General features: G+C 46.4%; 7 protein-coding genes across 7 annotated transcripts; 5 read left to right on the plus strand and 2 right to left on the minus strand.

Annotated features, from left to right (window-relative positions):
• Positions 1-740: 740 nt before the first annotated feature.
• Asppvi_004297 (uncharacterized protein) lies at positions 741-4,612 on the plus strand (the record flags this gene model as incomplete). Its single annotated transcript, XM_043300252.1, has 6 exons — positions 741-2,939; positions 3,004-3,099; positions 3,872-3,905; positions 4,003-4,142; positions 4,194-4,322; positions 4,373-4,612. The coding sequence occupies 6 exons, from the start codon at positions 741-743 to the stop codon at positions 4,610-4,612; spliced, it is 2,838 nt and encodes a 945-aa protein (XP_043156187.1).
• Positions 4,613-5,525: 913 nt separating this feature from the next.
• Positions 5,526-7,344, plus strand: Asppvi_004298 (serine--tRNA ligase SES1; the record flags this gene model as incomplete). Its single annotated transcript, XM_043300253.1, has 7 exons — positions 5,526-5,658; positions 5,723-5,793; positions 5,913-6,074; positions 6,127-6,548; positions 6,598-6,688; positions 6,745-7,113; positions 7,168-7,344. The coding sequence occupies 7 exons, from the start codon at positions 5,526-5,528 to the stop codon at positions 7,342-7,344; spliced, it is 1,425 nt and encodes a 474-aa protein (XP_043156188.1).
• Positions 7,345-7,883: 539 nt separating this feature from the next.
• Positions 7,884-9,642, plus strand: Asppvi_004299 (D-3-phosphoglycerate dehydrogenase; the record flags this gene model as incomplete). Its single annotated transcript, XM_043300254.1, has 7 exons — positions 7,884-8,191; positions 8,254-8,561; positions 8,612-9,201; positions 9,260-9,302; positions 9,358-9,416; positions 9,473-9,554; positions 9,614-9,642. The coding sequence occupies 7 exons, from the start codon at positions 7,884-7,886 to the stop codon at positions 9,640-9,642; spliced, it is 1,419 nt and encodes a 472-aa protein (XP_043156189.1).
• A 632-nt stretch (positions 9,643-10,274) lies between these two features.
• Positions 10,275-12,357, minus strand: Asppvi_004300 (CDC2/CDK family serine/threonine-protein kinase; the record flags this gene model as incomplete). The annotated part of the gene is made up of 8 exons (XM_043300255.1): positions 10,275-11,064; positions 11,150-11,344; positions 11,397-11,610; positions 11,670-11,697; positions 11,753-11,907; positions 11,957-12,053; positions 12,109-12,190; positions 12,248-12,357. The coding sequence occupies 8 exons, from the start codon at positions 12,355-12,357 to the stop codon at positions 10,275-10,277; spliced, it is 1,671 nt and encodes a 556-aa protein (XP_043156190.1).
• Positions 12,358-13,405: 1,048 nt separating this feature from the next.
• Asppvi_004301 (putative P-type ATPase) lies at positions 13,406-18,489 on the minus strand (the record flags this gene model as incomplete). Its single annotated transcript, XM_043300256.1, has 21 exons — positions 13,406-13,692; positions 13,743-13,891; positions 13,948-14,098; positions 14,155-14,200; positions 14,248-14,371; positions 14,427-14,659; positions 14,731-14,865; positions 14,916-14,998; positions 15,045-15,377; positions 15,439-15,592; positions 15,669-15,987; positions 16,040-16,147; positions 16,201-16,346; positions 16,396-16,745; positions 16,806-16,937; positions 16,997-17,063; positions 17,119-17,253; positions 17,309-17,650; positions 17,702-18,235; positions 18,297-18,336; positions 18,389-18,489. The coding sequence occupies 21 exons, from the start codon at positions 18,487-18,489 to the stop codon at positions 13,406-13,408; spliced, it is 3,969 nt and encodes a 1,322-aa protein (XP_043156191.1).
• A 1,184-nt stretch (positions 18,490-19,673) lies between these two features.
• Positions 19,674-21,273, plus strand: nap1 (histone chaperone NAP1; the record flags this gene model as incomplete). The annotated part of the gene is made up of 5 exons (XM_043300257.1): positions 19,674-19,720; positions 19,826-19,905; positions 19,962-20,690; positions 20,737-21,080; positions 21,223-21,273. The coding sequence occupies 5 exons, from the start codon at positions 19,674-19,676 to the stop codon at positions 21,271-21,273; spliced, it is 1,251 nt and encodes a 416-aa protein (XP_043156192.1).
• A 1,073-nt stretch (positions 21,274-22,346) lies between these two features.
• Asppvi_004303 (type V myosin) lies at positions 22,347-27,404 on the plus strand (the record flags this gene model as incomplete). Its single annotated transcript, XM_043300258.1, has 7 exons — positions 22,347-22,481; positions 22,556-22,688; positions 22,741-22,930; positions 22,983-26,844; positions 26,904-26,977; positions 27,034-27,248; positions 27,295-27,404. 7 exons carry the CDS (start codon positions 22,347-22,349, stop codon positions 27,402-27,404), a joined length of 4,719 nt encoding a protein of 1,572 aa, XP_043156193.1.
• Between the last annotated feature and the right edge of the window lie 466 nt (positions 27,405-27,870).

Raw genomic sequence — 27,870 nt, forward strand, 5'->3', positions numbered from 1 at the left:
GTCCTCGACGTAGTTAGACAGCTGGACAGAGTTTTGAGAAATAGGGGAGGGCTCGGGTGATTTGACAACTCGTCAATTAGAATAATGATAAAAGTACAGAACAGACTGCCTTACGAGTACCCTCTCTAGAGAGGTAAGGTACTAATAGTGTTTTGAAGCAGCAAAGGCGGAGCACTGTGTAAATTGGTACTAAGAAAGATGAGGGGAAAGAGAAAAGCTTAGTGCCACATACCTGTACCACAAGGTACCTTACAAATACCTTAGGTTACAACCCAATCCACTTTAGTCTAGGTAGATCGGGCCCAGTTCTGTTATTTCTATTTCAGTCATGATTGGAATTCCCCTCTATTTATACTACTTTTAAGGCATCAGCAACAGAATTCGTAAGTATTACAATAAGGAAAATACCTAATAATAAGGTACATTAGCAATACCATCGGCTCATACACAACTCTGCCTACAAAGGCCTCATGTTACTACGTTAATTTACCTTGCCACCCAACGGATACCTAACTACTACCTAGGTAAGGTAGGCAATAAGGTAACTGTAAGGTACGCTACCTTTACTAAGTACCTTACCGTAGTAGCCAACCTTTTAAGTTCTTAGGTATCTAATTATTCCACCATCATCACTCAACTGTAAGTATAGAAATACTTACCCTTTGACGGTCACTTTATAGCCTACCTGTCCTTCGCACCTTCTTCTCCAGTATCCTCTCCGGGTTCTTCTCTCATTCAACATGAAGGAAGACATTGAACGGCGTACCGACATTGTCAGATTTGCCACAGCCAGACATAGAAAGGGTAATCATGCGACGCCGAAAGTTCAAAATGAGTGTAATGAATCGCCAAAATCTTCAAACTCTACGAGTGAAGCATCAGAGATGCAGTCTCCAGGAACAAAACACGAGCATTTCCCATCTAAGGATGACCCCCCTGTTCTTGACCCGGTTGATAAGATGCTACGTCGCTTCCAAGGCCAGAGTGGGAAAGGACACCGTTCTCCTCAAAACAAACGCAGGAAGCTTGACGTTCCTCTGAAAACACAACAAGGTCGGGACCAAGATGTTTCGCATCAGCTGCATAATCCTGTTTCTCGGATGGCACCAAGAGACAAGAGAGATCGTAGCGCAGTCACAGACTTGGGTTACGCCGACGGAAAAGGCTTTGTCCATCAGAATGAACTCAAGCTACAAATTGGTGGCCAGGATCTTCAGCAAGCGACATCTGACGGTAGTTCGGGGAGAAACGAAGTATCTACCACAGTGCCTTATCTGCAGTCAATCCGTATGAAGCGGACGATATCTAAGAACAAAACACACTCAATCGCCACAGAGTTTGCTACCTCAAGCTCTCAATACCAATCTAATTCGAAGCCAGAGACCAGAACCCAAACAACCGCACGAAGGCGATTAGTGGATTCACTTGGTCCCCTGGAGCCGACAGTCGAGGATGCGGTGCGAGCATCCGGAGCCAACGATGACACAGAAGTCGACCTGCTTCCCCGTCACAGCCCTTGTAGAGACTCTTTATTAAACTCTCGGCCCAAACCGAGTTCTCGACCCGTTAAGATGGCGACTGAAAGCCCGATCAAGGGAACTGCTGAAACATCTGGCCCAGTCTCATCCAGAGTGGGAGGCTGTAGGGTCACTTACGCGCGCCAGCGGTCTTTCTTGGATGACACGTCTATCGTTGACAATCGCCGTTCTTCCGAAATCCCTGCGTCAACAACGAGCGGCCTTGTTCAAGGGCACCGAAAATATGGACCCGAGATTCTCTCCAGTCATTCGTCGCATCTTGCTGACGGAGAATCAAGCGATAGCGGTCCTGTTCGTGGGATTCACGAGCTTAGGCAAGCTGGAGACAACTCCCGCTTTCGAAACGCGATTGAACTGATATTCGAAGACATTGAGGATGCATACAATACCACTTCGGGTAGATGCAGTAGTTTTGTCCAGCTATGTGAAAAGCTACTTGACCGTCAGTTTGTCCGACGCTTTCTTGAACATGGCTTTCACGAGCGACTCGTTGGCTGCATAGATCATCGCCTTGATGTGGTATCTGCATCGTTCGCCCTCTGCGCATGTGGATTGATCAATTCATGCGACACGTTATCTCACATCTCTTTAGTCAGCCACTGGTCAAATGTGCTGGTTCTATCTCCTGTGCTACTGCCCGTAGGACGTGATCTTTTGTCTCTATCGCAACTACCAACTGCTGGGTTATCAAGATCGGTACAAATGTCCATCAAGCACATCTTACCTCGTTTATCTTCAACCATCAGTGGAGACGAGCCGACTTTCAGAATATCGCCTCAATTCGTGGCTCTTAGTAGCATCCAGTCTTGCCTAGTAAGTTTGAACAATAAGGGCGGCAGCATTGAACCTATTTCGGCGACTCTGTCAGATCAACTTGTCAAATTGTTAATGCCAGAAAGAGACGAGACTATCAAATTTCCTGTATCGCGGGAAAGGTTCAGGACACTGGCTTTGATTTTCTCGATACTGGAGTCTTACGCGATCGTCAACGCAGCAGACCACGATCAAAACTATCCGTCTCTGAGTTCACTTTCTCGGCTCCACGAAATTCTCAATCTGAGCCAGTGCAACCAGGGTAGACTACTTCGCATGTACTATATTCGAGCAATATTGAACCTCACCAATAACGACCCGGATCTTTGTAACGAATATGCAACGCCAGAGCTGGTGAAGGGATTGGTCAACATCGTTATGTCAGAGATTGGCGACGCATCCGACGATGTTTCTACAGGGGAGGACAACTCCTTGAACACATTAGTATTAGTCTTGGGGGTCCTTATCAATATGACAGAGAAAAGCGAGTCGGCGAGGGCTCTTTTCCTTCGCCTGACTCTTGATTCGACACCTTTAATCCAATCGCTTTTGGAACGATTTTACGAAAGGGTGAATTCGGTCAGTGAGGTAGGAAAAAGAAGCAAACAGCATGTCGCTTTCAAATTTGTTCTTCTGATAACAATATTCATAGGCACATACAGCTCCTACAGTTCATCGCCAAGTTGCTGTCGGATATCTATCTATCCTACTGCTCACGCTTTGTTTCAGCGACGAGGCAATCGCCCAGGTGAGGAGGTCACTCGACAACAGAGGACTTACCGTAGTTTTATCAACCGCAGGTGAGTTTTTGCAATACTATCGGAAGATTGATTCGGATTTAAATCCATCCGAGTTACGAAAAAGCCGAAACTCTGGACTCGTGGCGAGATTAGAACATATCATACAGCAGATTCAGCTGCGTGAAAGCACTCTCTTGTAAGTTGTGGATAGGCGCAATGGATGGAAATAGCCACATCTTTTTGGGATTCGCATCTGTACGATAGCTATTAGAGCGCGAATATTATGCTGAATGTAAACATCGTTTCCCTGCCAGCACAGATGATCATGTAATGATGGAGGGAAAGGACGCTGCAAACGGGGCTCTAAGCTGATGTAGGTTTGATCGGTGATCCGTGATCGGATGTCGTTTGATATGTTTGTATGTTCCGCGGTCTCTGAGCGACCTTGGTATGCATCTACGTAGTTGAGGATGCTTGAAGGTGATTTGCCACCTGGGAACATGCACCTTATATAACTAGGTAGACCCGGAGAAAACAGCAGACTTCTTGGTGTCTCGATTATTGTAATTTAATTACTACACTTTCTTTCAGATTGTTCATGTTCTCAGGGCACAGTGCTTATTTCCCCCAGTCTGGCTAGTCAGCGTGATCATTAGACCCAACTTTGCAAAGCTGGGGCACTTTTCCTTGCTCATTCCCAGGTGATTCCAATCAAAGCGACGGAGGGGAGGTCAAGAAAACCACAAAAGGCAGGAAAATATGCCTGCTGCGCCGAAACAGAGGAAGATTGCCATTGTTGGTAGTCGGTCCGTGGGTACGACTCCGTATACGAGCATGCCACCTGCTTTCCTGTCGTCCTGCTCAGGGATCTCTCATTTTGATCGTATTTCCCGAACTAATTTATCGCGCAGGCAAATCATCTCTTACGGTCCGATTTGTTGAACATCATTTTGTCGAGAGCTATTATCCTACCATTGAGAATACGTTTAGTCGCATCATCAAGTACAACGGTCAGGATTTCGCCACAGAGATCGTTGATACAGCTGGTCAAGTGAGCATACAGGCATGAGCGACTTCAATTAGGCTAACAACTTCATCCCAGGATGAGTACAGCATACTTAATTCTAAGCACTTTATCGGAATACACGGGTATATCATTGTGTACTCTGTAGCGTCCCGCCAGTCCTTTGACATGGTGAGGGTTATACGCGACAAAATTCTGAATCATCTTGTAAGCTTTCTGCAGATTGCCAGCATGTTTCTCTGCTAATCGAAGACCAGGGAGCGGATCACGTTCCTCTCGTGGTTGTTGGAAACAAGAGCGATCTCAAATCGGAACAGCGTCAAGTTTCGCTGGACGAGGGTAGGCAATTGGGCGAAGAGTTTCATTGTGCCTTCACTGAGGCTAGTGCTCGTCTCGACTACAACGTCACAAAAGCCTTTGATTTGATGATTGGCGAGATTGAGAAGTCCCAAAATCCGTCCCAACCAGCAGGCGGCAGCAAGTGCGTACTAATGTAGCGCAACTTGAGGTTTCCTGCATTCCAGTCCATTCTTCATACGGGTCTGCGTCTCAATGAGTGGAAATGTAATGAAATCTTGAGGTTGTGATTCAACCTCAATCCTGATGTCTGCTCGCTCTATGGCCTATCTGTTATATAATCTCACTCTTGTACAAAGGGGGTGGGAAGGCGATGGTCGGACACTGCTGGAGAGAAAGAAGTATGATGACATTCGATGGAGCGGCCCAAAGGCTGAATGAGTTGGACTGTGGAGCTTTTCCAGAATGAGCTCAGACAGGAAGTGCATTCTGATCTAGGAGATACAGTGGCCCTTTCTTTCTATAGTATACAGGTTGTAATCCAATGAGCGATTTACGCCGCTAGCGATTCGTAACATACAGCTTGAGCTCGATACCTAGGGGCTTTGCAGACACCCCATATTCCAAGTTGGGGGAAAGCTGGTGGCAGCCACGGAGTATTTCAATAATTACCACAGGCGAAGGCTCCTGGTTTGTGCCTTGCGGCCCATAGGAACGTAACTTAAGAACGTTAAGTACCTAAAGGGTACCTATGCAGTAGTAGTAACGTAACTTTAGAAAACCTGAACTTACCTAGGTAGCAATCTGATAAATTAGGTAAATACAGGTACATAATAATATGACTCAATGCTCCTAATTACATAATTATCCACAATACCTTACCTTATTTTATTGACTTTCCCCCCTCCTTATGCACGGATGACTACTCAATACCTCAAGCGAAACGATCCCCTCAATTTCTCAATCTCAACCCCTCCAAACCTAATTACATGACACACGGTTCGACTGTGTCAAAGCCTTCCCACATTTGTCTTTCATCTGTCTTTTGAATTTCTTCATATATTAAGTCCTTCTGGTGGATTATTCTTCTTAGCCCTCCTTCATAGAATTACGATGCTTGACCTTGCCGATTTTGTCACCGACCGCGGTGGAAATCCGAATAAGATCAAGGAGAGCCAGCGGAAGCGCTTCGCACCAGAAAATGTGGTCGATGAAGTGATTACTCTCTATGAGGAAGCTCGTCGAGGTATACATGTTTCCCCAGAGTGCGCTGCCCAATAGTAGAACGAATTTGTTCTGACTCATAGCAGCGCGTTACGAAGTCATGCAAATAGGATCAGAGCTCAATGCGCTCCAAAAAGAAATCGGAAAGCGAAAGAAGGTCTGTTGCTAAGCAGTTTGAGGCAACCTTACTGTCTATACTGCCCCTCAAACCTACTCCATACGTTTGCTTAATTATCTTCTGTCAATTATTCGTTTCTAACGCTTAGAGCGGGGTAGAATAAAGAGGATGCGGGTGACTTGATGGAACAGAAGGCCACTCTGGAAAAACGGAAAAGGGAGGCTGAAGAGCATGCCTCTGAACTGGAAAGCAGGAGAGATCGTAAGATTCGGACAATTGGGAACTACGTTCATGAGTCAGTGCCTGTGAGCAATAATGAGGTGGGTTACTCTTCAACGTCTTGATACTAGTGTCGGAAACTCATATACGAAGGATGACAATGTGGTGGTCAGGACGTGGGCCCCGGAAAACATGGTGGTAGAGAAGCGCAATTGTCTTTCTCATCACGAAGTCCTTACCCGCCTTGATGGGTACGATTCGGAGCGTGGTGTGAAAATTGTTGGCCACCGTGGATATTGCTTGACAGGCTATGGCCTGTTCCTAAACCTGGCTCTTATCAACTATGGTCTTGAATTTCTTTGGCGGAAAGGGTACAAACCGAACCAGCCTCCTCAATTCATGCTCAAAGACTTGATGGCGAAGACTGCGCAACTCGAACAGTTTGATGAAGAGCTGTACAAGGTGACTGAGAGCGATGACAAGTCTACTGATAAGTATCTCATAGCCACCTCTGAACAACCGCTGTCTGCCCTGCACGACGGAGAATGGATCCAGGACAAAGATCTTCCAATCAAGTGAGCAACTCAGCGTTTGACACTGTGTTCATTGCTAAGTATGACAAAGATATGCCGGGTACAGTACATGCTACCGAAAGGAGGCCGGTGCTCATGGAAAAGATGCCTGGGGTATTTTCCGCGTCCATCAGTTTGAGAAGGTAACTTCTGACAAGCCTGTCATCGTTCGTCTGGTTGCTTGCTCATACGTCCCTAGGTTGAACAATTCGTTCTTACCAAGCCTGAAAACTCATGGCAAGTTTTTGAAGAGATGATGGCTACGTCAGAAGAGTTTTATCAGTCGCTTGGCCTTCCTTATCAGGTCGTCGCTATCGTTTCAGGCGCCTTGAACAATGCCGCGTCGAAGAAATACGACCTCGAGGCCTGGTTCCCGTTCCAGGGCGAATACAAGGAATTAGTTTCTTGTTCCAACTGCACCGATTACCAAGCGCGAGCTCTGGAAATACGCTACGGCACAAAGAAAGCCACTGATGTCAAGAAATCCTATGTCCACGCGCTCAATGCTACGCTATGTGCTACAGAGCGTACGCTTTGTTGCATCCTGGAGAACTATCAAACCGATGATGTATGTGCCAAAACGAACTATCTCATGTAGCATTGATTCGCTAACGAAGTATAGGGATTCAATGTGCCCGAGCCTCTGAGAAAATATATCCCCGGCGCTCCCGAATTCTTGCCGTACACCAAGGATCTTCCTAAAGATACGACATCCCATAAATCCAAAAGCAGACAGGACGCTAAAACTGCAGCTGGCACCGGGGAAGCTACCAAGAAGCTAGAGGACCTTCGGGTCTAAATGGGTGCGATTGAGTGATACTTTCTTCCTGTGGAACCAACTCTGCTGATGTGTGATTGCTCCCTGACCTCAGGCATTCATCCATCGGGAAACGAATATTCCCCATTTTAACCCCAAGAATTACCGTGTCATCCGGTACTTATCTTAGATACATTACTATCCAATATATGGACTCTAAAATAAATTGGCGGTGCCATGAAGTATCCTGCATATTTACATGTTAGTTAGGGCTTGTTATCCCTGAGAAAGTGGTGCGTTATCGTAGGCAAGCCGAAGTGGAGCTTCCAGAGCCTCCCACATGTCTCCGATAGGAGGGTTAAGCACGAGAGCCCCGCCGACCTCAATGACTCAGATCGCTGAGATGTCGTGATTTACAATCGGTGTCCGATTCCGGCGACCCTGTTATTATATCGTTCCTGATATTTTTCAAACATTGAATTCACTGTGAAATCTTCCCTCTCTAGCTTCAATTGCTTAATACAGATCTATCTTCACTATATTGCTTGCTTTTCCACTGCTTTCGCTCGGTTATTCTGAAAATGACGACATCTGCTCGAGACATAAATATACGCCGAGACCTCAATGTCTCTCAGAATGCGAACCTTTCCACCTCCCCAACGGCGTCCTTTCAGTCTGCACCATCGAGTCACGGAGGGTCTGCATTTGCAGGCCGCACGATTCCTTTACCCAATGCAAAGCATTTGAAACCTTTCGCTACAGAGGACATCAAGGTTTTACTCTTGGAGAACGTGAATCAAACTGGCCGCGATATCCTTACAGGACAAGGCTATCAAGTCGAGTTCCTCAAATCCTCACTCCCGGAGGATCAATTAATAGAGAAGATACGGTTGGTTTGGAGGAATCTTTGTGGCTTGCTCTGAGCTGACTGTCTATACCCCCTGGAATCAGTGACGTGCATGTGATTGGCATCCGGTCGAAGACAAAGCTCACATCCCGCGTCCTCAAGGAAGCTCGCAATCTAATTGTCATTGGGTGTTTCTGTATTGGGACTAACCAGGTTGACCTTCAATACGCGGCCGAGCATGGCATTGCAGTGTTCAACTCTCCCTTCAGCAACTCTCGAAGTGTAGCCGAATTGGTCATAGCTGAGATTATTGCTCTTGCCCGTCAGCTAGGTGACCGCTCCATGGAGATGCATGGCGGTACTTGGAATAAAGTAAGCGCTAAATGCTGGGAAATTCGTGGGAAGACCTTGGGTAGGCCTGTGCTGTTTGAAGTTTGGAGTCGAGACTTATTCTCTTGGTAGGAATCATCGGCTATGGTCATATTGGTGCCCAATTGTCTGTTTTGGCCGAGGCAATGGGCATGTCGGTCATCTTCTACGACGTCTTGAATTTGATGGCGCTGGGAACTGCCCAGCAAGTGCCAACGCTGGAAGCCCTTTTGTCCAAATCTGACTTTGTTACGTGCCATGTCCCTGAACTACCAGAAACGAAGGACATGATAAGTTCACAACAATTCGAACAAATGAAGCTTGGGGCTTATTTGATTAATGCTTCCAGAGGGAGTGTTGTGGATATTCCCGCCCTCATTCACGCAATGCGTTCTGGTAAGATTGCGGGAGCTGCCCTCGATGTCTACCCGAACGAGCCTGCCGGAAATGGTGACTATTTCAACGATGATCTTAACACTTGGGCCTCGGATCTCCGTGGTCTCAAGAACGTGATCTTGACCCCACACATCGGAGGTAGCACCGAGGAAGCGCAGAGTGCCATAGGCGTCGAGGTAGGACAAGCATTAGTACGATACGTCAACGAAGGAACAACTCTCGGTGCCGTCAATCTCCCTGAAGTTACTCTTCGTTCACTTACAATGGACGAACCCAACCATGCCCGGGTAGGTTGAAGCATAATTTCAGTTACAACATGGTTCGCAGCTGCTGAATTGTCATTAGGTCATCTACATTCATCACAACGTCCCTGGAGTTCTGCGCAAAGGTTTGACTCGATCAACTGTTTTCTGAGGTATTTGACGTTCTAATGTTTGACATAGTGAACGAGATTCTCGGGGACCATAATGTTGATAAACAAATGACTGATAGTAGAGGCGATGTATGTGACGATACCTCAATCGGCAGTTCAAATATTGCAATGCTAAATTTGTCCAGGTGGCCTATCTTATGGCCGATATCAGTAACGTTGACAATGCCACGATCAAGGAATTATATGAAAGACTAGAAAGCTTGTCTTGTATGTGTGACCCTCTGAGAATTTAAGGGATACGTGGCTGACATCTGTGCTTAATCTAGCCCGGATCATGACCAGAATATTGTACTAGGCTCTTGCACAGCCCAAAAAATATTCACCCAACTTCGGAATCCTGCAGGACTCCAAGTCCAGACTATGTGTATTGAGGAGGATACATTCCATGGTTGAACAGTGCCAGTCTTGTGTGCTCAAGAGGACAAAACAGTAAATAGAGAGGGAAATAGAGAGGGAAAAATGGGGAGAATTTGAACATCGCTGGAATCAACGAATATAGTCTAGTTTAAATTCTTTTGTTGGCATTTCGTCTACAGTTGGCCTGCCCTAACGTGACCATGCATTCATTCCACCCCAAGTTCACACGTACGCTGGTGTGCGAATAGAGCAAATCTTGTTCCAGAAGACCTCAATGCATTACTCACCTTCTGCAGTTGTATTTGTACGTTCTGGCTCTCCTCAGATATCATGCGAAGAAGGTATATATACCATACCTTCCATGAGCCGACAAATGCATTCCTTGCCGGTACTGGTAAGGCACAAACTTAGTACCAAAGGAGACCCGCCAATTGGAACCGCAGCTGCCTGGATTTTATTAAGTCATAGACGCAGGAGAAGTATAAACGTTGAATCATCCGGTCACCAAGAGCCTCACAAAGTTCAATTGGCAAAGCGTTTCTGCATCTGTTTCTCACAAGGACGAGCTTATCATCGTCGGTATAATGCTCGATCTTCTGCTCGAGCCGCTCGAAAGTCAGGACTCCGGCTTCGTCTTCTTGAAGCATATCGGTCCCAAGAATGACCCTGTTTATGCCCCTCATTAGACTGTTCGAGTTCCAGATCACGCCGATCGACAGTGGAACTCGAGTTATTGCCTTTCCTTTCTCGAGAATGTTCACTAGTGTCACTGTAAGTCGGGACGTACGAATCCAGTTTCCCGTCAGGCCGTCCTCCAAAGTGACTGCGTTGACCTCTCTCACGTGTCACCCTATTTGAACGACCCATGGTCCATGATTGACGAGCAGACGCAGGAGGCTTAGGAGGCAAGCCGCCATCTTTTGAACCCAACAAGAAGCCTGGAACCGACTCCCCCGCGTTTAAAGACCCTTGCGATACAGCATTCCGGCTTTCAAAAGGGCGCTTTGTAGGATGGTTTTGATTCCCATGTGCTGGGAGCCGGCCAACGCGAGCAGCACCAGGAATACGACTATTTCTGTTGTCTGTTGCTGGTCTGGTCCCGGAATTAGTTGCCCAGCCACTGTTTGGACCCATACCCACAGAGCCCCCTGCAGGTGCCGGGGGAATGGCGCCTCGTTGCCCACGGAAGCGTCTCCTATCAAATTCATGTGAGTCTTCAAAACTAGGGAGCTCACCAGGGCGGGCAGGGAATGGCGGGCTGGAAAAGTAGGGATGGTTTAATGCATCAATAGCATTGATTCTTTTCCGCCAGTCAAGCTTAAGAAGCTCTTCGAGCAGGGATATGGCCATAGGACTCTGACTGTGATCCGAATCAGATGGCTTTTCATTTAACGTTCAGGACATGTGCTGTTGGATTCTAAGTTCATAGGAAGGCAAGGCCATACTCTTTGAATACCTCACGTAGACTGCCTGGTTTATACCCAAAGCTTTTCACGCCTTCGCAGCCAGGTAGAGTACTCCAACCGGGCATGTTTTCTTCAGTTGGTGTTCCAACAAGATTGAATATCAGCTGGGCTTGGTTGAGATCACTGCTTCCAGCAAGAATCGGTTTCCCCTTGAACATTTCGCCGAAAACGCAACTACAATGGTTAGTAAGAACAAGAGGCGGGAGCAAGAGAACAGAAGATTTACCCAACACCCCACATATCGATAGCTGTTGTGTAACGTCGAAGTTGAAGAAGAAGTTCCGGGGGGCGGTACCACCGTGTAACAACTAACGTGGTATAGTCTCTTTTAGCTTCCCCTCCACCCTTTCCGGGCTGAGGTGGAGGCTCATCATATGGCCGAGCTAAGCCGAAATCTGCAATCTGAAGTACGCCGTTGTTGCTTATCAACAAGTTGGCAGCTATAATGGGTCAGCACAGGAATTGCCGTTCTCTGCGTCTTGCATGGGTTTTGATTGACCTTTCATATCGCGATGTAGGATGCGGTTCTGTAGCTCATAAATTAGAAAGCTCTCCGGGAATACGGTAAAGGGGAAGGAATACACCGTGTAGGTATTTAAGTCCTTCAAGAAGCTGAAGCATATAGCATTTTATTTGAGGTTCGGTGAAATTCACTGCTGGGTTCTCCAACAGCCCCGAAAGATCATGCTCCATATAAGGAGTCACCATGTACATGCTTGGTTTTTTGCGTCCATCCCCTGTACCAAATTAGTTTCTCTCCTTTCTTGGAAAAATCAATGGCAAAACCTTTGCTTCGTTCCACAGCCATCTCCTTCAACTGTAGGATGTTGCGGTGCGATAACATCTTCAGCAGTTTAATTTCACGAAGGGCCGTGATAGGAAACTGGTATAGATTCTATCAGCCTCTGGTAATGTTGTCCATGATCGAATGACCTGACACCATCCTTCTCATTGTGCATGAGGATCTTCTTTAGTGCAACTATAGACCCATCTTTCTTCGAACGTGCCTTGTAAACCTCCCTATTAGCAATCAGTATTTTGACAAGAGTATTGCAAATCATGCATTACGATACTGACCCAAAGGTACCTTCTCCCAGCTTGCCCAAGAACTCAAAATCACGGATGCTGGTACAACCCCGGAATCTCGGATTGCCATGGCCATCCCTTTCGAGAGATGCGATAGCCATTTTCATTAAGAATCTGGCTCTTCAAGTGAAGAATAACCTGCGCGATAGAAATTACACGAGGCTGAATGTCCGTGCTCCAATGGTGACCCACTAACACTGTAAGCCATTGGGATATTGTTTGGAGGGAATGGGAAGAGTACCTACCTTGGGAACCTTGGGACAGACGAGCCAGTCATATGATGTAGGGAAGTATCATACTATTTTCGACTGGTTGAAGAGATAAGGAGGTGCAGCTGAGAAGCTAAGGTACGTATCAGCCTAAGACAGTCGATCTTTAATGATTTCAATGTTTTGATACATACGAAGTATTAATAAATCTTTCAGAATTTCAAGTTTAAGGCTTTACTATTAGCCCCATAAATAATATGCATGTACCATACACTATCGCTTAGGAAACCAATGTTACAGTCACAAGCACGTTAAATAGAGCGATGCCCACCTTTGCATAAATTAGTTGGTCGAGGTCACGTGGATTCAACGTGACCCTGGAATCTGGACTTGCCCTTGACCATCTCTGAACAGTTCTCATGTCTTTGCACTTATATTGCTTTCGCAAGTCTTGAAAGAAGCTTCTGGACGTGTCTGTTTGAGCAAGTATTTTCACTGGCCTAGACTTCAGATAATATTCTAATTGAACTTGCTAGCACCAAGATGGCTGCGAACCATCCTATCCACATTCATCCGGCGCGGCCGCTTTATCGCTTCACAGCAACTGCCTTAGGTGCCAGCATGTGGTTCTTTGTACGAGCTTTCTAACTCCTATTTCTATATGAAGGAGCATGCTGACTTAATGGTTTCACCACCTCTCAGCTCATGTACCGTGCGAAGAAGGATGGCCCCGCTTTGTTGGGTTGGAAGCATCCTTGGGACCATTGATGACCGTTAAATATGAGAATCAACACTATGTTCGCCATGTACAACCCATTTCAAGCATTTTTCGAGCGGGGAATGAGCGGCGAGGTTGAGGATCTTCACACACAGTGCCGTCAAATCGCTCCATAGCATTACCGTTAATATCCAATGCTATGTATGTATCCACAACCAAGGCTCATGTTTGCATTTCATCGAGCAGCACTTTATATTGACGGCGCTGCTTACGGTTTCCCGGGCGTAGCCGTGTTTTCAAATGACCAATTGCCCGGGAGAGTATGGGGAAGAACTTGCGTTCGGTGACCAACGAAAGTAGAAATGTGCTGATAGCGAGTGCAAAAAGCCAAAATGCGAAACCTCTGGATATAGATGTCAGCTGCATAGTTTCGATGATCCACTCCGGTGGATCGAAGAGCATGTAGCTTGACACGATTAAGTCAACGACAATTGTAACGATCAGGGGTTCTGTTGATTTAGTCAGTTCTAATCCGAACACTTAAGGATCTAACACTCACTGTTCGCACTCATTGGCATCCGAAATGGTGGTCCCACGCTCAGAACGATGCTCGTGAATATATATTGGAAGATTGAGATCAAAAATAGAGCCGTATTTTCGGAGTTCTCTATATTGCTATTGTCCAAGTCTATTTTTGGAGGCTGAAACCTGTGAATGGTTAAAAATGAGGCTTCCGGTGGAGATTCATATGCATGCTAACATACCATGGTTGCGATTGGATAGTCTTGAACGCCATGTATTGAGTAAAGATGCATATGGATATCTGACCAAGCAGGGGAGTTAACACTTTCCGTGACACAAGGTTTGCAGTTGGTCGCTTGCGGGAAAGCACAGGATATGGGCCAGTCCAGCCCACTTCAACCGTTAGCTTTGGAATCGACATAGTATTGAAGATGGGTTAGAATGCTTACTAAAAATTGCAATCGGCAAAATGAGCGCCAGGTCAATGAACAGAAACTGGAACTATTAGCGAGATTGGCCTGAGAAGTATCTACTATACTCACCTGAAAATCGCCAAGATTMGACGCTGACGTGTATAGAAAGCTGACGCTCGAGAATTGAATTGCGGAGTACAAACTCATGTACTTAAAGCAACAGAAGCTGGTAACCAAAGCAGCGCGGCCTTCCCTGTTGCTGGCTTAGCAGATGATCTACTCCAAATGAGAAATGGGTAGGCACTGACTTGATCAGTTGTGGAACGCAGGATATATCAAACTGACGACTGGTAAAAGGCGCAGCAACGGATGCTTCGGCATCAGAGAGGGATATACCGACATCTGCGGCTTTCAATGCACCACAGTCATTAGCACCGTCCCCGCAGAATCCACAACAATAATCCAGGGACTGTAGTCTTTCGACAAGCTCATGCTTCTCATCAGGCGACATCCTGGCGAACACGTTTCCTCGAACTAGCATCTGCGGCAGTGTTAGATGGAAAACGGCAAAAGGGAAGCAGAGAAGACTATGAATCTCGGTTGAATGCTCACTCTTTTCAAAACAACATCGCTGCCAAAATCCACGACCCATCTGAAGACGTCTCCACTGATTGCAAGTGTATACTTATTAATGTTGCACGCGATTGCGGGCACGGAAAGATCCACATTTGTCGGAGTCAACGATGGCTAAATTCCATCAGCGTACGATCAATTCAAGAGCAGGCGAAGTCAAATACCAATAGAGTGCTCGGGTCAAGCTTCAGCGCCGGATCATCAACACATTCCCAGACCAGAGATGCTCCAATATCGTTATGACGACCTATTCTGGTCAACAATTTGCTACAAACTAACTGCGGTAGACTCACCTTCCGCAAATCTTGGTATGAAACACTGTTCGTCCGCTCGGATCATGCCACACTCTCGGGCCACACTGACAGCCGTAAGTATATTATCGCCCGTGCACATGACATTTCGTATGCCTGCATTACTGAGCTCTGCTATTGTCCCAGTAGTGTTGGACTTTAGTTTATTTTCAAATATAATGAATCCGATGAATTCGAGGTCGCGTTCAACGAGTTCGCGAGTCAATTTCTGGGCTCTCATCCAGCTGAGTTTTGGTTCGTATCTCGCGGCGCACGCAATGACACGGTAACCTTTGTGCGTGTAGTAGCTCAACAATTCATCGAAATCGGGTGGCACTGCACAACGTCGTCAGTTCCTTCAGCTCGATGTAAACATTTCATATGGTGGTCGACTCACAACTATCAGGGACGCAAATTGTCTTCAGACTTTCAGGTGCGCCTTTGACGAAAAAGCTTGCTCCGCCATCTCCAAACTGTCTTACGACGACACTCGCACGGCGTAGTTCCGAGACGAACTCAAAATTCCTAAGAACTCCGAGTTCTATTGGTACCTAAAGCGTGCCATTGTTTGAATCAGTGATGTGCTGCGCGTCCTAATAGGATTTTCCATGGAGGAAGCACGCTTACAGTTTGACTGGCCCCTATTTGACCACTCAAATCGGTTATCTGATTAGGTGGCCTCGCAATGGGTGGCATGATTGTTTCGTACTTAGGACCGTGGGGTTCTATAGATTCGCTTCCGTTCTCCTGGTAGGACCAACCAGTGAATTGGAACATCTTCACATCGAGAGGATCTCCCATTAGCTCGCCATCTACTACTCTGAGAGAGTGGCATGTTGCCATAGCGTGGACAATATTTTTGTGTGGCTGAGAGCCGACAGTAGCTCCGACAGCAGATGAAGATGTGGAGGCCAGAGAAGCCAAATCAGCCTTTAGATCGGTGAATCTGTTTTGTTCTAGTGAGCGCACATTTATAACATATATCAAGTGGTGCAGACCTCAAATCCTGAGTCACAGTTCGCACACCGAGCACATCCAGACCGTCCTCTGTGAGAGTCCCAGTCTTATCGAAACAGACTATATCAAGCTTGCCTGCAACGTTGACCCTGCAGTTTCTCAGTGAAAAAAATATCATAACGGATAGAGAATTGTTTCAAACCTTTGCGGGCTGATACAAAATATCTTGTGACCCTTGAGTCGTGAAAGAGCTAGATTGGTGCCGATTGTCAGAGTAGCTGGTAATGCTGGCGGCACAACGATAGTGATTAGATCAAGTGCCCTAACAATGATTAAATGCCAGGAAAGCTGCGCAATGTTAGCTTAACACTTGTATCATTTCTTGTGTCAGACTTACACCTAAGCGGACGAAATTGACAAATGATGCTATAAAACCAAAAGCGGCAATTACACCCATCACTGTGATGTAACGAAATGAATCTTTGTAGAACTTGAACCCCGAGGGTTTGGGAAAAAGCATTGAACGGACTAAGGCACCTTTGGTTGTCGAAAAACCAGTCCTGACAACCACTGCTAACGCAATGGCTTCACCGTCATCGACGCTATGTGGCCGCCGTGCCCGAATGACCTTTGTTCCACTGAAAAGAAAGTGCTTGGCAACATTCGGGTGGACAGACGGAGTACTAAGGTTAAGGTACTTCAACGCGTCGTCTGTCAACGGGATCTTTGATACAGGAACAGACTCTCCTTATCTAAAGTCAGTCTCCAGTCACACAACAGAATTACAGAGGTGATTGTTTCACAGACCTGTCAGCATACTCTCATTCACGATACAATCTCCAGATAACAAGATGCAGTCGCAGGGAACTTGATTCAAAGATGGATCCGAGAATTCAAAGACATCACCCGGGACCAATTCTCGAGAAGGGACAGTCCTCCCTGGTAGTCCAATATCAACTTCCGCTTCCAAACCCCGACGCAGAAAAATTATTACTTACAGAAGCCATTCCTAAGCACGCGGGTATCGCACTCAAAGAGTGAGATTTCCCTCAACCTTTTCATCGTCTGCATCGAGCTTAGTTATTTGGGCAATCCGTCTTCGAAAACGACCACCACATACCGTTTGAGTTTCAAGAATGGTTGCGCAGATACTGAACACCGAAATGAGGAAAATGCAAACGGCATAGTAATAGTATTCATCCAGCGACCATAGGATAAGACTCGCAATTTGGAATATGTAGAACGGGTGAAACGCCTTCTTTTGTGAGACTTTGGACTTGACGATACGTAATCAAAAGCATGACTCTTACTTCATCAATCAGAAGTTGAAAAACGGACTTCTGCTGTATGTCAATGACATTCGCTCCGAAAATTTGCGCACGGCTATCGTGATCATCTGCATCCAACCCGATTCGCATTCGTTTGATATTCGTCCACAATGGATCTTTCCAGCCACTGATCAAGCTAAATTTGTCCTCGACAGGGTGGTAGAAGAAGCGGAGACAGCGATAATCAATATATCTCAGGTATGAGACAGTTGAATCGTTATCTTCGTCCTGGGCACAACTTTCAGAGTCTGCAAAGACAGTGGAAAGCACACGTCCGTAAGGTATGCTCAACACTTCGCATATGCTGAATTGATTCCATTGATCCTGCACATATTCAGCGAAGACCTTATACAGTGATAAACGGGGACAACCGACCTCCACTGCGACCCACTGACATAATCGAAGGGGCGTCGGCTTTCCGATTAGGCGGACTCTCCATCTTGGCAACCAACGTAGAAGAATATACGCAAAGCCCAAAGTAAAAATGCATAGCAAAGAATATAGCGCCAAGCCCGTGGAGCTCGTTGAAAATCCAGCGATGACAATGGTCAAGTCCTCCGATACGATGTAAACTTTTTGGGTGAGCCTGCTGTCAAATGTGCGCTCTCCAGTCCAGAAAGTCGATGACGGGCGCCGCGAAAGGAGAGGGTCCTCTGCTGAGGGTCTTGAGTAAGACAGGCGTTTTGACCTGCGAGAAGATATAATGGACTCATCTGCCTCGCTAGCCTCACCCATCGATAATTCATCAGATTCATTTTCAGCGTCGATTACTTCTTCGCGAGGCCACTCAATGAACCCGTCTTCTTCTTGAAAATAAGTAAAGCTGACGGTCGAGTCCTTCCGGCCGCGGCGATGGGCAAACGAGACAACACTTGAAGGGATACTCTCTGATATCGGCCCGTCAAAGACCTGTCAAGTCACAGTTAATCCATACTTCAGAGAGATGCACGGTTACGCATAATTAACGTACCTCGTTCCGAGCCATCTCGACATCCGACACAATACTATAGCTGATGGTGTGTTAACAGCACGCAGCAGAGACACGAAGTATCGTCAACATACCTGCTCCTCATGGAGTCACGTCGATGACTAGCTCCAGGAGCACCCTCAACTGATGAGGTCTCGGGCACTGACTGAGTAGAGTCATCTGCACTGGGGCGCATTGTGCTGGCGAGTGCTTCCCTCAATCAATTATGCTCTCCGGCCAACTCACAAGTTAGACATCAATTTTTAACCGACGTCATCAGATGGGAAGGCTGAGTATTTCTAAAGAAGATAGATAAAGCGATTTCTCAGTCCACCAAGAGCTACTAGTTCTGTTATATATGCCTCTCTTTTCCGTGAGCTAAATAATCTGCTTTCCGAAGATAATGCCTGGAGGGTCCCTCTATCAGCACGTGATTAGTTTCATTAATTTGATTATCTATTATCTAGCTTCCTACAGAGCTATAATGATGATCCATCATACCTTATGAATAGTCTTGAGATGTATAAGAAGATTAACAATCTTATGTATAATCAGCTCCCATATATATATCTAATCTATAGGTTACTGCGTGTCCCATGAATGTTGAAGGATGTAAATATTTCATGAATTACCCTAACAGCCAATACACCTAGGCTCTACCTATCTACCTTTGAGTGTTTTGTGATATATGCTAATAAACAATGTGGTTTTGATCATTATTACATTGATGTCTCATAAACTAAGGTTCTTAGTGTGCCGTGAGTGATGTCCCCTCTCGTTACGGAAGAAACAATGCTATTTCTCTGTTTTCAGCGTAGACATTAAGCATACTAAGCTAGCGATAGCAGTCACCAACTAGCTCATGAGGCATGTAATAAACTCTGGAGCCTGGCAGCAAAGAGTATTACTTATTGGAGGCGTATTAGGGAGGTAAGCTATGGCATACATTAACCAAGAGGGTAGGGAGTAACAACCATGCATGTATGGACTGCGTATCGACCGTTTCCACTTAGTACCAGGTACAGAAGTTAAACAGTGTCAGAACTTGCTTCCACACATATCTTTCCATCCATAAGTATCAAAAAGGGTCTATCGAATCAGGCAAACATGGTGCTCAGTCAAGGATGAACCAACATAGTAAGCAATCGTGATAATGACTTGTATATTTTATTATTGTTGGGAGCCGACTACCTGGAGGTTCTCAACACTACTGGTCCCGCCAAGCCCCTCGGCCCAAGGGCGCTAACGATCCCACCAAGCCAGTTTATTCCAGACCTCCCAAAAGCGAAGCGTATCAAATTCTTCCTCAACCCTTGACAAACCTCTTCCGCAACAACCCCTCAATCAACGCTGATTTCCCTAATTTGACAACATTTCGCGATGTCTGAGCCTATTAGGAACAAGAAGGCGGACTTTCCGGTCGCACCGTAAGTGAAGCCGTCCTCGTTGCTCTCTGATTTCCATGCATCATGCTTTGTCGACCATCTTTTTGGCCTCCTGTCTCGTCCTGCTAACTTTTGATCGAACGACAGGACGCCGCAAAACACGCCGGCTAACAATGCACCTATCTCTTCTCATGCTCAGCAACCCGGTGTTGCAAGCATCAAAGAAGGTAAATAATTCATTCCATGTAAAGCGGTAGCGTGCTTTTTTAACATATATGTCAAGAGTCACTCGATCACGCTACGGCTGCTTCTCTTTTTGCTAGGAATCCTGGGCTTGTGTCCATGATTCAAGGTAAACTTGGATCGCTTGTCGGGCGCTCATCAGGCTACATCGAGTCTCTCCCTGCCCCGGTCCGTCGGCGTGTTGCTGGCTTGAAGGGTATTCAGAAGGAGCATGCCAAGCTCGAGGCTCAGTTTCAGGAGGAGGTCCTCGAGCTTGAAAAGAAGTACTTTGCCAAATTTACACCACTCTATCAGAGACGTGCCACGATCGTCAACGGGGCTGCAGAACCGACCGATGACGAAGTCGATGCCGGCAAGGAGGAGGATGAAGAAGAAGAAGAAGAAGAGGTAGATGTCAAGGCCGAAGATGAGCGCAAGCAGGATGACGAGAAAGACGTCACAACATCTGGAATCCCTGAATTCTGGCTTTCCGCCATGAAGAACCAGATCTCTCTTGCAGAAATGATCACTGATCGGGATGAGGAGGCTCTCAAACATCTAACCGATGTTCGCATGGAATATCTTGATCGTCCCGGTTTCCGACTCATATTCGAATTCGCGGAGAACGAGTTTTTCAGCAACAAGACTATTTCAAAAACTTATTACTACAAGGAAGAGAGTGGCTATGGTGGTGATTTCATCTATGATCATGCGGAGGGTTGCAAGATCGATTGGAAGGCTGACAAGGATCTTACTGTTCGCGTGGAGAGTAAAAAGCAACGCAACAAGAGTACGTTGATCTGGATTTGTTCAGTCGGAAAACTAACGTGCTTCAGACACCAAACAAACCCGAGTCGTTAAGGTCACCGTGCCTACCGAATCTTTCTTCAATTTCTTCTCTCCCCCACAACCACCGACTGACGATGATGACACCATCGCCACCGATATTGAAGAACGCCTCGAACTTGACTATCAGCTTGGCGAGGACATCAAAGAGAAGCTTATCCCACGCGCAATCGATTGGTTTACCGGCGAGGCTCTTCAATTCGAGGAGTTGGGTGACGACATGGATGCGGACGAGTTTGACGATGAAGACGATGAAGACGACGAGGAGGACGAGGACGACGATGATGATGACCGGAGATCCGATCGCGATGTTGACGATGAATCCGAGGAAGAGGTAAGGTTTTTGTCTCTCTCTATACCTCCAAATCTACTCTGCCTTTACACGTTTCTTCACAACGATGACAGGGTCGCCTCAGTCTTAATTTGTCATTTCATTGAATATAATCTTTCTGGAGTGGTCACTGACATGCGAATAGGATGGCACCTCTAAGCCTAAGAAGGAAGCAGCAGAGTGTAAACAAAGCTGAGTATTGCCGAAGTCATTTAGGGGATTAAATATATGGGCCATGTTGCAACCTATACTCTTGGTCCTAGCATTCACTTCTCACTTCGCACCGCTGTGAATGGGATCCTGGCTTCGAAATTGCACCTACGTCTTGTCTTTCTATCTGACCGTATTCGTCGTCAAAGTCCAGGTTTCTGATACGTGTGTTATTCATACGGCAAGGGCTTTATACTCCCCGTATCTAATGTTCTCCTTTTTACTTTTGTTCCTACATCCGACTTTTCGATGCTGTTCCCCTTCCTTTCTTTCCCTGTTTATCCTCTAAAATATTTGCGGCGTGAGGAGTACGATATTGTCAACCATGTTTAATGATTATCGAGCAATTGTCAGTTGCGAGGGCAGACGTTCATAGCAAATGGTAGATTCAAAATTCGGACAGGAAGCAGTATGGGGATCTTTGCGAATAGTACCGACGGTTCAATACTGACTTGTTGGTTGAAGTCAAATCCAGAGACCTTGAAGACCACTCTTTGACTGATTTCTGTTCTTTTAGACGTCAAATCCTTCGTTATAATGACAGTTGGATTTGACTACAGATTTTGGTAGATGTGTGAAGAGTAAGTTTTGAAAGACGGATTTATTTGTACCTAGTAGTTATAACGTTATTCCTACCTTTGCGAGGATGATCTATTAGTACATGTTGGCGTTTAAAATGTGGAATGGAAAATGGTCCTGACTCCTGACAAGTGGCGCAGCTTTCCAAGCTCCTCAGGGCTCAGGGGTTGTGGCTCAACAATAACAGCCAGCTGTTCCACCACATCACCTCAGTAGGCTTTCTTTTTGGATGAATACGTTTTCTTTCCTTTTTCTTTCTTTCTTTTTTCTGTGAGCAAAGCAACAAGGCTGTGGTAGCTGTTTGCAAGCTATAATCCTTCATTTGGCGATCTCATTCCCAGACAGCTCGTTTCTCACTAGATGCTTCTACCAGAGCTTTGTATAATCGCCGCCTCATAGCCCACCTATCTAACTCCATACTATACCTTTCATTCCCAGAGCACCAATCCAAGAGGGGATACGACTTCTGATACGACTTCAATGGCACACAACTACGAGGTTGGGACGCGGGCCTGGCAGCCCGACCCGACAGAGGGATGGATTGCATCCGAGGTCAAGGAGAAAGTGGTCGATGGAGACAAAGTGCAACTGGTCTTTCTGTTGGAAAATGGAGAGGTATTTCGCGGACTGTGTACCATTTGCGTCGCATTTTGATATCAACGTGGCTAACAATTTCGTCGCGGGAGAAGACGAAAACGCTCGAGACTACACAGGCCGAGTTGCAAATGGACAATAACCCGAAATTACCGCCTTTAATGAATCCTGCGATGCTGGAAGCCAGCGAAGATCTCACTAATCTTTCCCATTTGAACGAACCTGCTGGTGCGCTTTTTCGTCTGTAGCCTAGTCAACTTTGTTGCTGATTGCTCCGAAGTTCTGCAGGCTATAAAACTTCGTTACGCGCAGAAAGAGATATATACATACAGCGGCATAGTTCTTATTGCAACGAACCCCTTCGCTAGGGTTGACTCGCTCTATGTACCACAAATGGTACAGGTGTACGCCGGAAAGCACCGTGCTTCACAAGCACCCCATTTGTTCGCCATCGCGGAGGAGGCGTTTGCGTAAGCCACCACTATTGCCATTGTTCGACTTCTACTTACATGCGTTACTTAGTGACATGCTACGAGATGGAAAAAACCAAACGATTGTGGTGTCTGGCGAATCCGGTGCTGGAAAGACGGTGAGCGCAAAATACATCATGCGGTATTTTGCGACTCGTGAATCCTCAGACCAACCCGGAAAGTATACAACAAGTCGGGCGGATGCAATCAGTGAAACCGAAGAGCAGATTTTGGCCACAAATCCGGTCATGGAAGCTTTCGGTAATGCTAAAACCACAAGAAATGACAATTCATCACGATTCGGGAAGTATATCGAGATCATGTTTGACGATAGGAACAACATCATTGGGGCTAAGATTAGGACATATCTGTTAGAGCGTTCTCGGCTGGTGTTCCAGCCCCTCAAGGAACGCAACTATCACATCTTCTATCAACTCGTGGCTGGAGCAACCGACCAGGAAAAAGAAGATCTCGGTCTCACCTCGGTTGAAGATTTCGATTATCTCAATCAAGGTGGGACTCCTACCATAGAAGGTGTTGACGATAAGTCCGAATTCAATGCGACGAGGAAGTCCTTGAGCACGATTGGGGTGCCGGAGAGAACGCAAGCAGAGATATTCGGCATTCTGGCTGCTCTGTTACATCTTGGCAATGTCAAAATCACTGCCACGCGGACTGATTCTACTTTGTCCCCATCGGAGCCTTCCCTGGTTCGGGCATGCGACATGCTTGGTATCGATGTCAATGAGTTTGCCAAGTGGATAGTGAAGAAGCAGCTAATCACCAGGGGAGAGAAGATCACCTCCAATCTCACACAACAACAAGCAACAGTCGTGAAAGACTCAGTCGCGAAATTCATCTATTCCAGTTTGTTCGATTGGCTGGTTGATAAGATAAATCGCCGCTTAGCTAGTGACGAGGTCTTAAGCAGCTACCAATCATTCATCGGCGTCTTGGATATCTATGGTTTTGAACACTTCGCAAAGAACTCGTTTGAACAATTTTGCATCAATTACGCCAATGAGAAATTGCAGCAAGAATTTAACCAGCACGTTTTCAAGCTTGAGCAAGAGGAATATGTGCGCGAAAAGATTGATTGGACATTCATTGAATTCTCCGACAACCAGCCGTGCATTGATCTTATCGAGGCCAAGCTTGGCATATTGTCTCTTTTGGACGAAGAATCGCGGTTGCCGATGGGCTCAGATGAGCAATTCGTGACCAAGCTGCATCATAACTTCGCGGCCGATAAGCAGAAGTTCTACAAAAAGCCCCGATTCGGCAAATCAGCGTTCACCATTTGTCACTATGCGGTTGACGTGACTTATGAGTCTGATGGCTTCATAGAGAAGAATAGGGATACTGTGCCAGACGAGCATATGGACGTCCTTCGCAATTCTTCAAATGAGTTCGTGAAAGAAATATTAGACACTGCTGCTGCTGTTCGGGAGAAAGATTCGGCATCGATTTCCTCCAAACCAGTTGCAGCTCCAGGACGCAGAATCGGAGTCGCTGTCAACAGAAAGCCTACGCTTGGGGGAATTTTCAAGTCATCGCTCATTGAGCTCATGAATACCATCAATTCTACCGATGTGCACTACATACGGTGCATAAAGCCTAACGAGGCAAAAGAGCCTTGGAAATTCGAAGGGCCAATGGTCTTAAGTCAACTCAGAGCCTGTGGTGTCCTTGAGACCGTCCGCATCAGTACTGCTGGGTATCCCACTCGTTGGACGTATGAGGAATTTGCCATCCGTTATTACATGCTTTGTCATTCGTCTCAATGGACTTCAGAAATCAAGGAAATGTGCCATGCGATTTTACAGAAAGCGCTTGGGGACGCGAGCCATCAGAAACAAGATAAATACCAACTGGGCTTAACCAAGATATTTTTCCGAGCAGGTATGCTTGCGTTCCTGGAGAATCTCCGTACATCCAGATTGAACGAATGCGCAATCATGATACAAAAAAATCTGCGGTGCAAATATTATAGGCGTCGATACCTCGAAGCCCGCTCCTCTATCCTTACCACGCAAGCTCTGATCAGAGGTTTCTTGGCAAGACAGCGTGCGGCAGAAGTGCGTCAAATCAAAGCTGCCACCACTATCCAGAGAATTTGGCGTGGTCAAAAGGAAAGAAAATTCTACAATSAAGTTCGCGGCAATTTCATTCTGTTCCAATCAGTGGCTAAGGGCTTCCTCTGCCGACGCAATATCATGGACACTATACATGGCAACGCGGCAAAGATCATACAGCGCGCATTTCGATCCTGGCGACAAAGACGTGCATGGCAGCAATATCGTCATAAGGTAATCATTGTCCAAAACTTATGGAGAGGAAAGCAGGCCAGGACGCAGTATAAAAAACTTCGAGAGGAAGCGAGAGACCTGAAGCAAATCTCTTACAAACTCGAAAATAAGGTGGTGGAGCTGACTCAGTATCTCGAGTCACTGAAGCGCGAAAACAAATCGTTGAACTCGCAGTTGGAGAATTATGAGACGCAGTTGAAATCATGGAGAAGTCGTCACAACGCTTTAGAAAATCGCACCAGGGAGCTTCAGGCCGAGGCTAACCAAGCTGGGATTACTGCTGCCCGATTGGCCGCCATGGAGGATGAAATGAGCAAATTGCAGCAGAGTTACGCTGAGGCACAAACGATCATCAAGCGCCTGCAAGAAGAAGAGAAGGTCTCGCGGGAGTCAATTCGGTCCGCTAATCTGGAGTTGGATCGGCTCAGACAACTGAACAGTGAAGCGGAGAATGACCGGGCTTCTCTTCGCCAACAAGTTGCGGAGCTTGAAGAGCAGCTAGAGCTCGCTAAACGAAACATTCCTTTGAACGGGCTTAACGGAGATGCGCAGAACAGCGGTTCTACGCAGCCACCTGCCGGCGGCTTGATAAACTTGGTTTCTTCAAAGAAGTCAAAGCCTAAGCGACGGAGTGCCGGGGCCGAGAAAATAGACACTGATCGCTTCAGCGGTGCGTACAATCCCCGGCCTGTGACTATGGCAATCCCGAGTTCGACGTTTGGTCGTCAGAACTTTTCTGGGCATACTTTTTCACCTGGACTTGACACTGTTGAGGTAGAGCTCGAGAATTTACTGTCTGAGGAAGATGAGCTCAATGAGGAAGTCACAATGGGATTGATTCGCAACTTGAAAATCCCACTGCCCAGCTCGACACCCCCGCCAACCGAGAAGGAAGTCCTATTTCCTGCATATTTGATCAATCTTGTCACGTCAGAGATGTGGAACAATGGTTTTGTGAAGGAGTCCGAGCGTTTCTTAGCCAACGTGATGCAGTCAATTCAGCAAGAAGTCATGCAGCATGATGGTGATGACGCCATTAATCCGGGTGCTTTCTGGCTCTCTAACGTGCACGAAATGCTTTCATTTGTCTTTCTGGCAGAGGACTGGTACGAGGCTCAAAAGACGGATAATTACGAATACGACCGCCTCCTGGAGATCGTGAAGCATGATTTAGAAAGCTTGGAGTTCAATATCTATCACACGTGGATGAAGGTGTTGAAGAAGAAACTGTATAAGATGATTGTCCCCGCGATCATCGAATCTCAGTCCCTTCCTGGGTTCGTCACCAGTGAGACCAATCGGTTCCTGGGGAAACTTCTTCCGTCAAACAACAATCCAGCGTACAGCATGGATAATCTCCTCAGCCTTCTGAACAATGTCTACAAGGCAATGAAAGCTTTCTACTTGGAAGATTCTATCATTATTCAAACCGTAACAGAGCTGCTTCGCCTTGTCGGTGTCACCGCTTTCAACGATCTCCTGATGCGGAGGAATTTTTTGTCTTGGAAGCGTGGCCTTCAAATCAATTACAACATAACTCGGATTGAGGAGTGGTGCAAGAGTCATGATATGCCTGAAGGAACATTGCAGCTAGAGCATTTGATGGTAAGCTGGTTTCCAAGAGACGGTAATGATTTTCACTGATATATCTTTTCGTTTCTCAGCAAGCAACGAAGCTCCTTCAGCTCAAGAAAGCTACTCTCAACGACATCGAGATAATCCAAGATATCTGTTGGATGTAAGGCGGACGTTCGCAGCACTTTTAAAATGAAGGCTAATTGGTCGATTCTCTAGGCTGTCTCCAAACCAGATCCAGAAGCTTCTGAATCAATATCTTGTCGCTGACTACGAACAGCCCATCAATGGCGAGATCATGAAAGCCGTAGCCTCCCGTGTCACAGAAAAGAGCGACGTACTCCTCCTTACCCCCGTTGACATGGAAGACAGTGGCCCGTATGAAATCGCCGAGCCCCGTGTCATCACAGCCTTAGAGACATACACACCATCATGTGAGTGATTCAAAGAAATGGCGCCCAGAATACTAATAATATCCAGGGCTCCAAACACCGCGTTTGAAACGTCTCGCAGAAATAGTATCGGCACAGGCAATGGCTCAGCAAGAGAGGCTCGAAATATCTGACACTGCCGAGATGCCAAGCGATTAAAGTCGTCTACCAGTGCCATTGTCAATATTCGTGGCCATTGTCACAAGCTCAACTCACAAACTTACAGCGCGGTCCTACCATAGATTTTGCAACCGCAACTATTAGAAAAACTTGGGAATGCTCTTGGCTTCGCTTCACTCTTCGACTTAACCTTATTTTCTGAATCTTGTATGTAAACTAGCATGTTTCGACGCATAAAGTTCGGACACTTGGTACAAATCCTGGGAACAACAACGGCCAAACAGCCTGGCATTACGGAAAAAAGATAAGAATGGACTCATGCGCCTCTGCGACAAGATACTCACGTGGACGATGAATTCCTTTCCTGTGAGAGTGTGATTCTGCTTCTACTTCGGTGTCTGTTGCTACGTGCTACTATTTGATCGGGGTTGTTCTTGGAGACAATAAGCTCTTATCAGCAAGACATCAAGAGCCATGTCTATTATTGCGTCTTTGAGACATACGG

This window comes from Aspergillus pseudoviridinutans (genome assembly GCF_018340605.1).
Source record: "Aspergillus pseudoviridinutans IFM 55266 DNA, scaffold_3, whole genome shotgun sequence".
Taxonomy (NCBI): domain Eukaryota; kingdom Fungi; phylum Ascomycota; class Eurotiomycetes; order Eurotiales; family Aspergillaceae; genus Aspergillus; species Aspergillus pseudoviridinutans.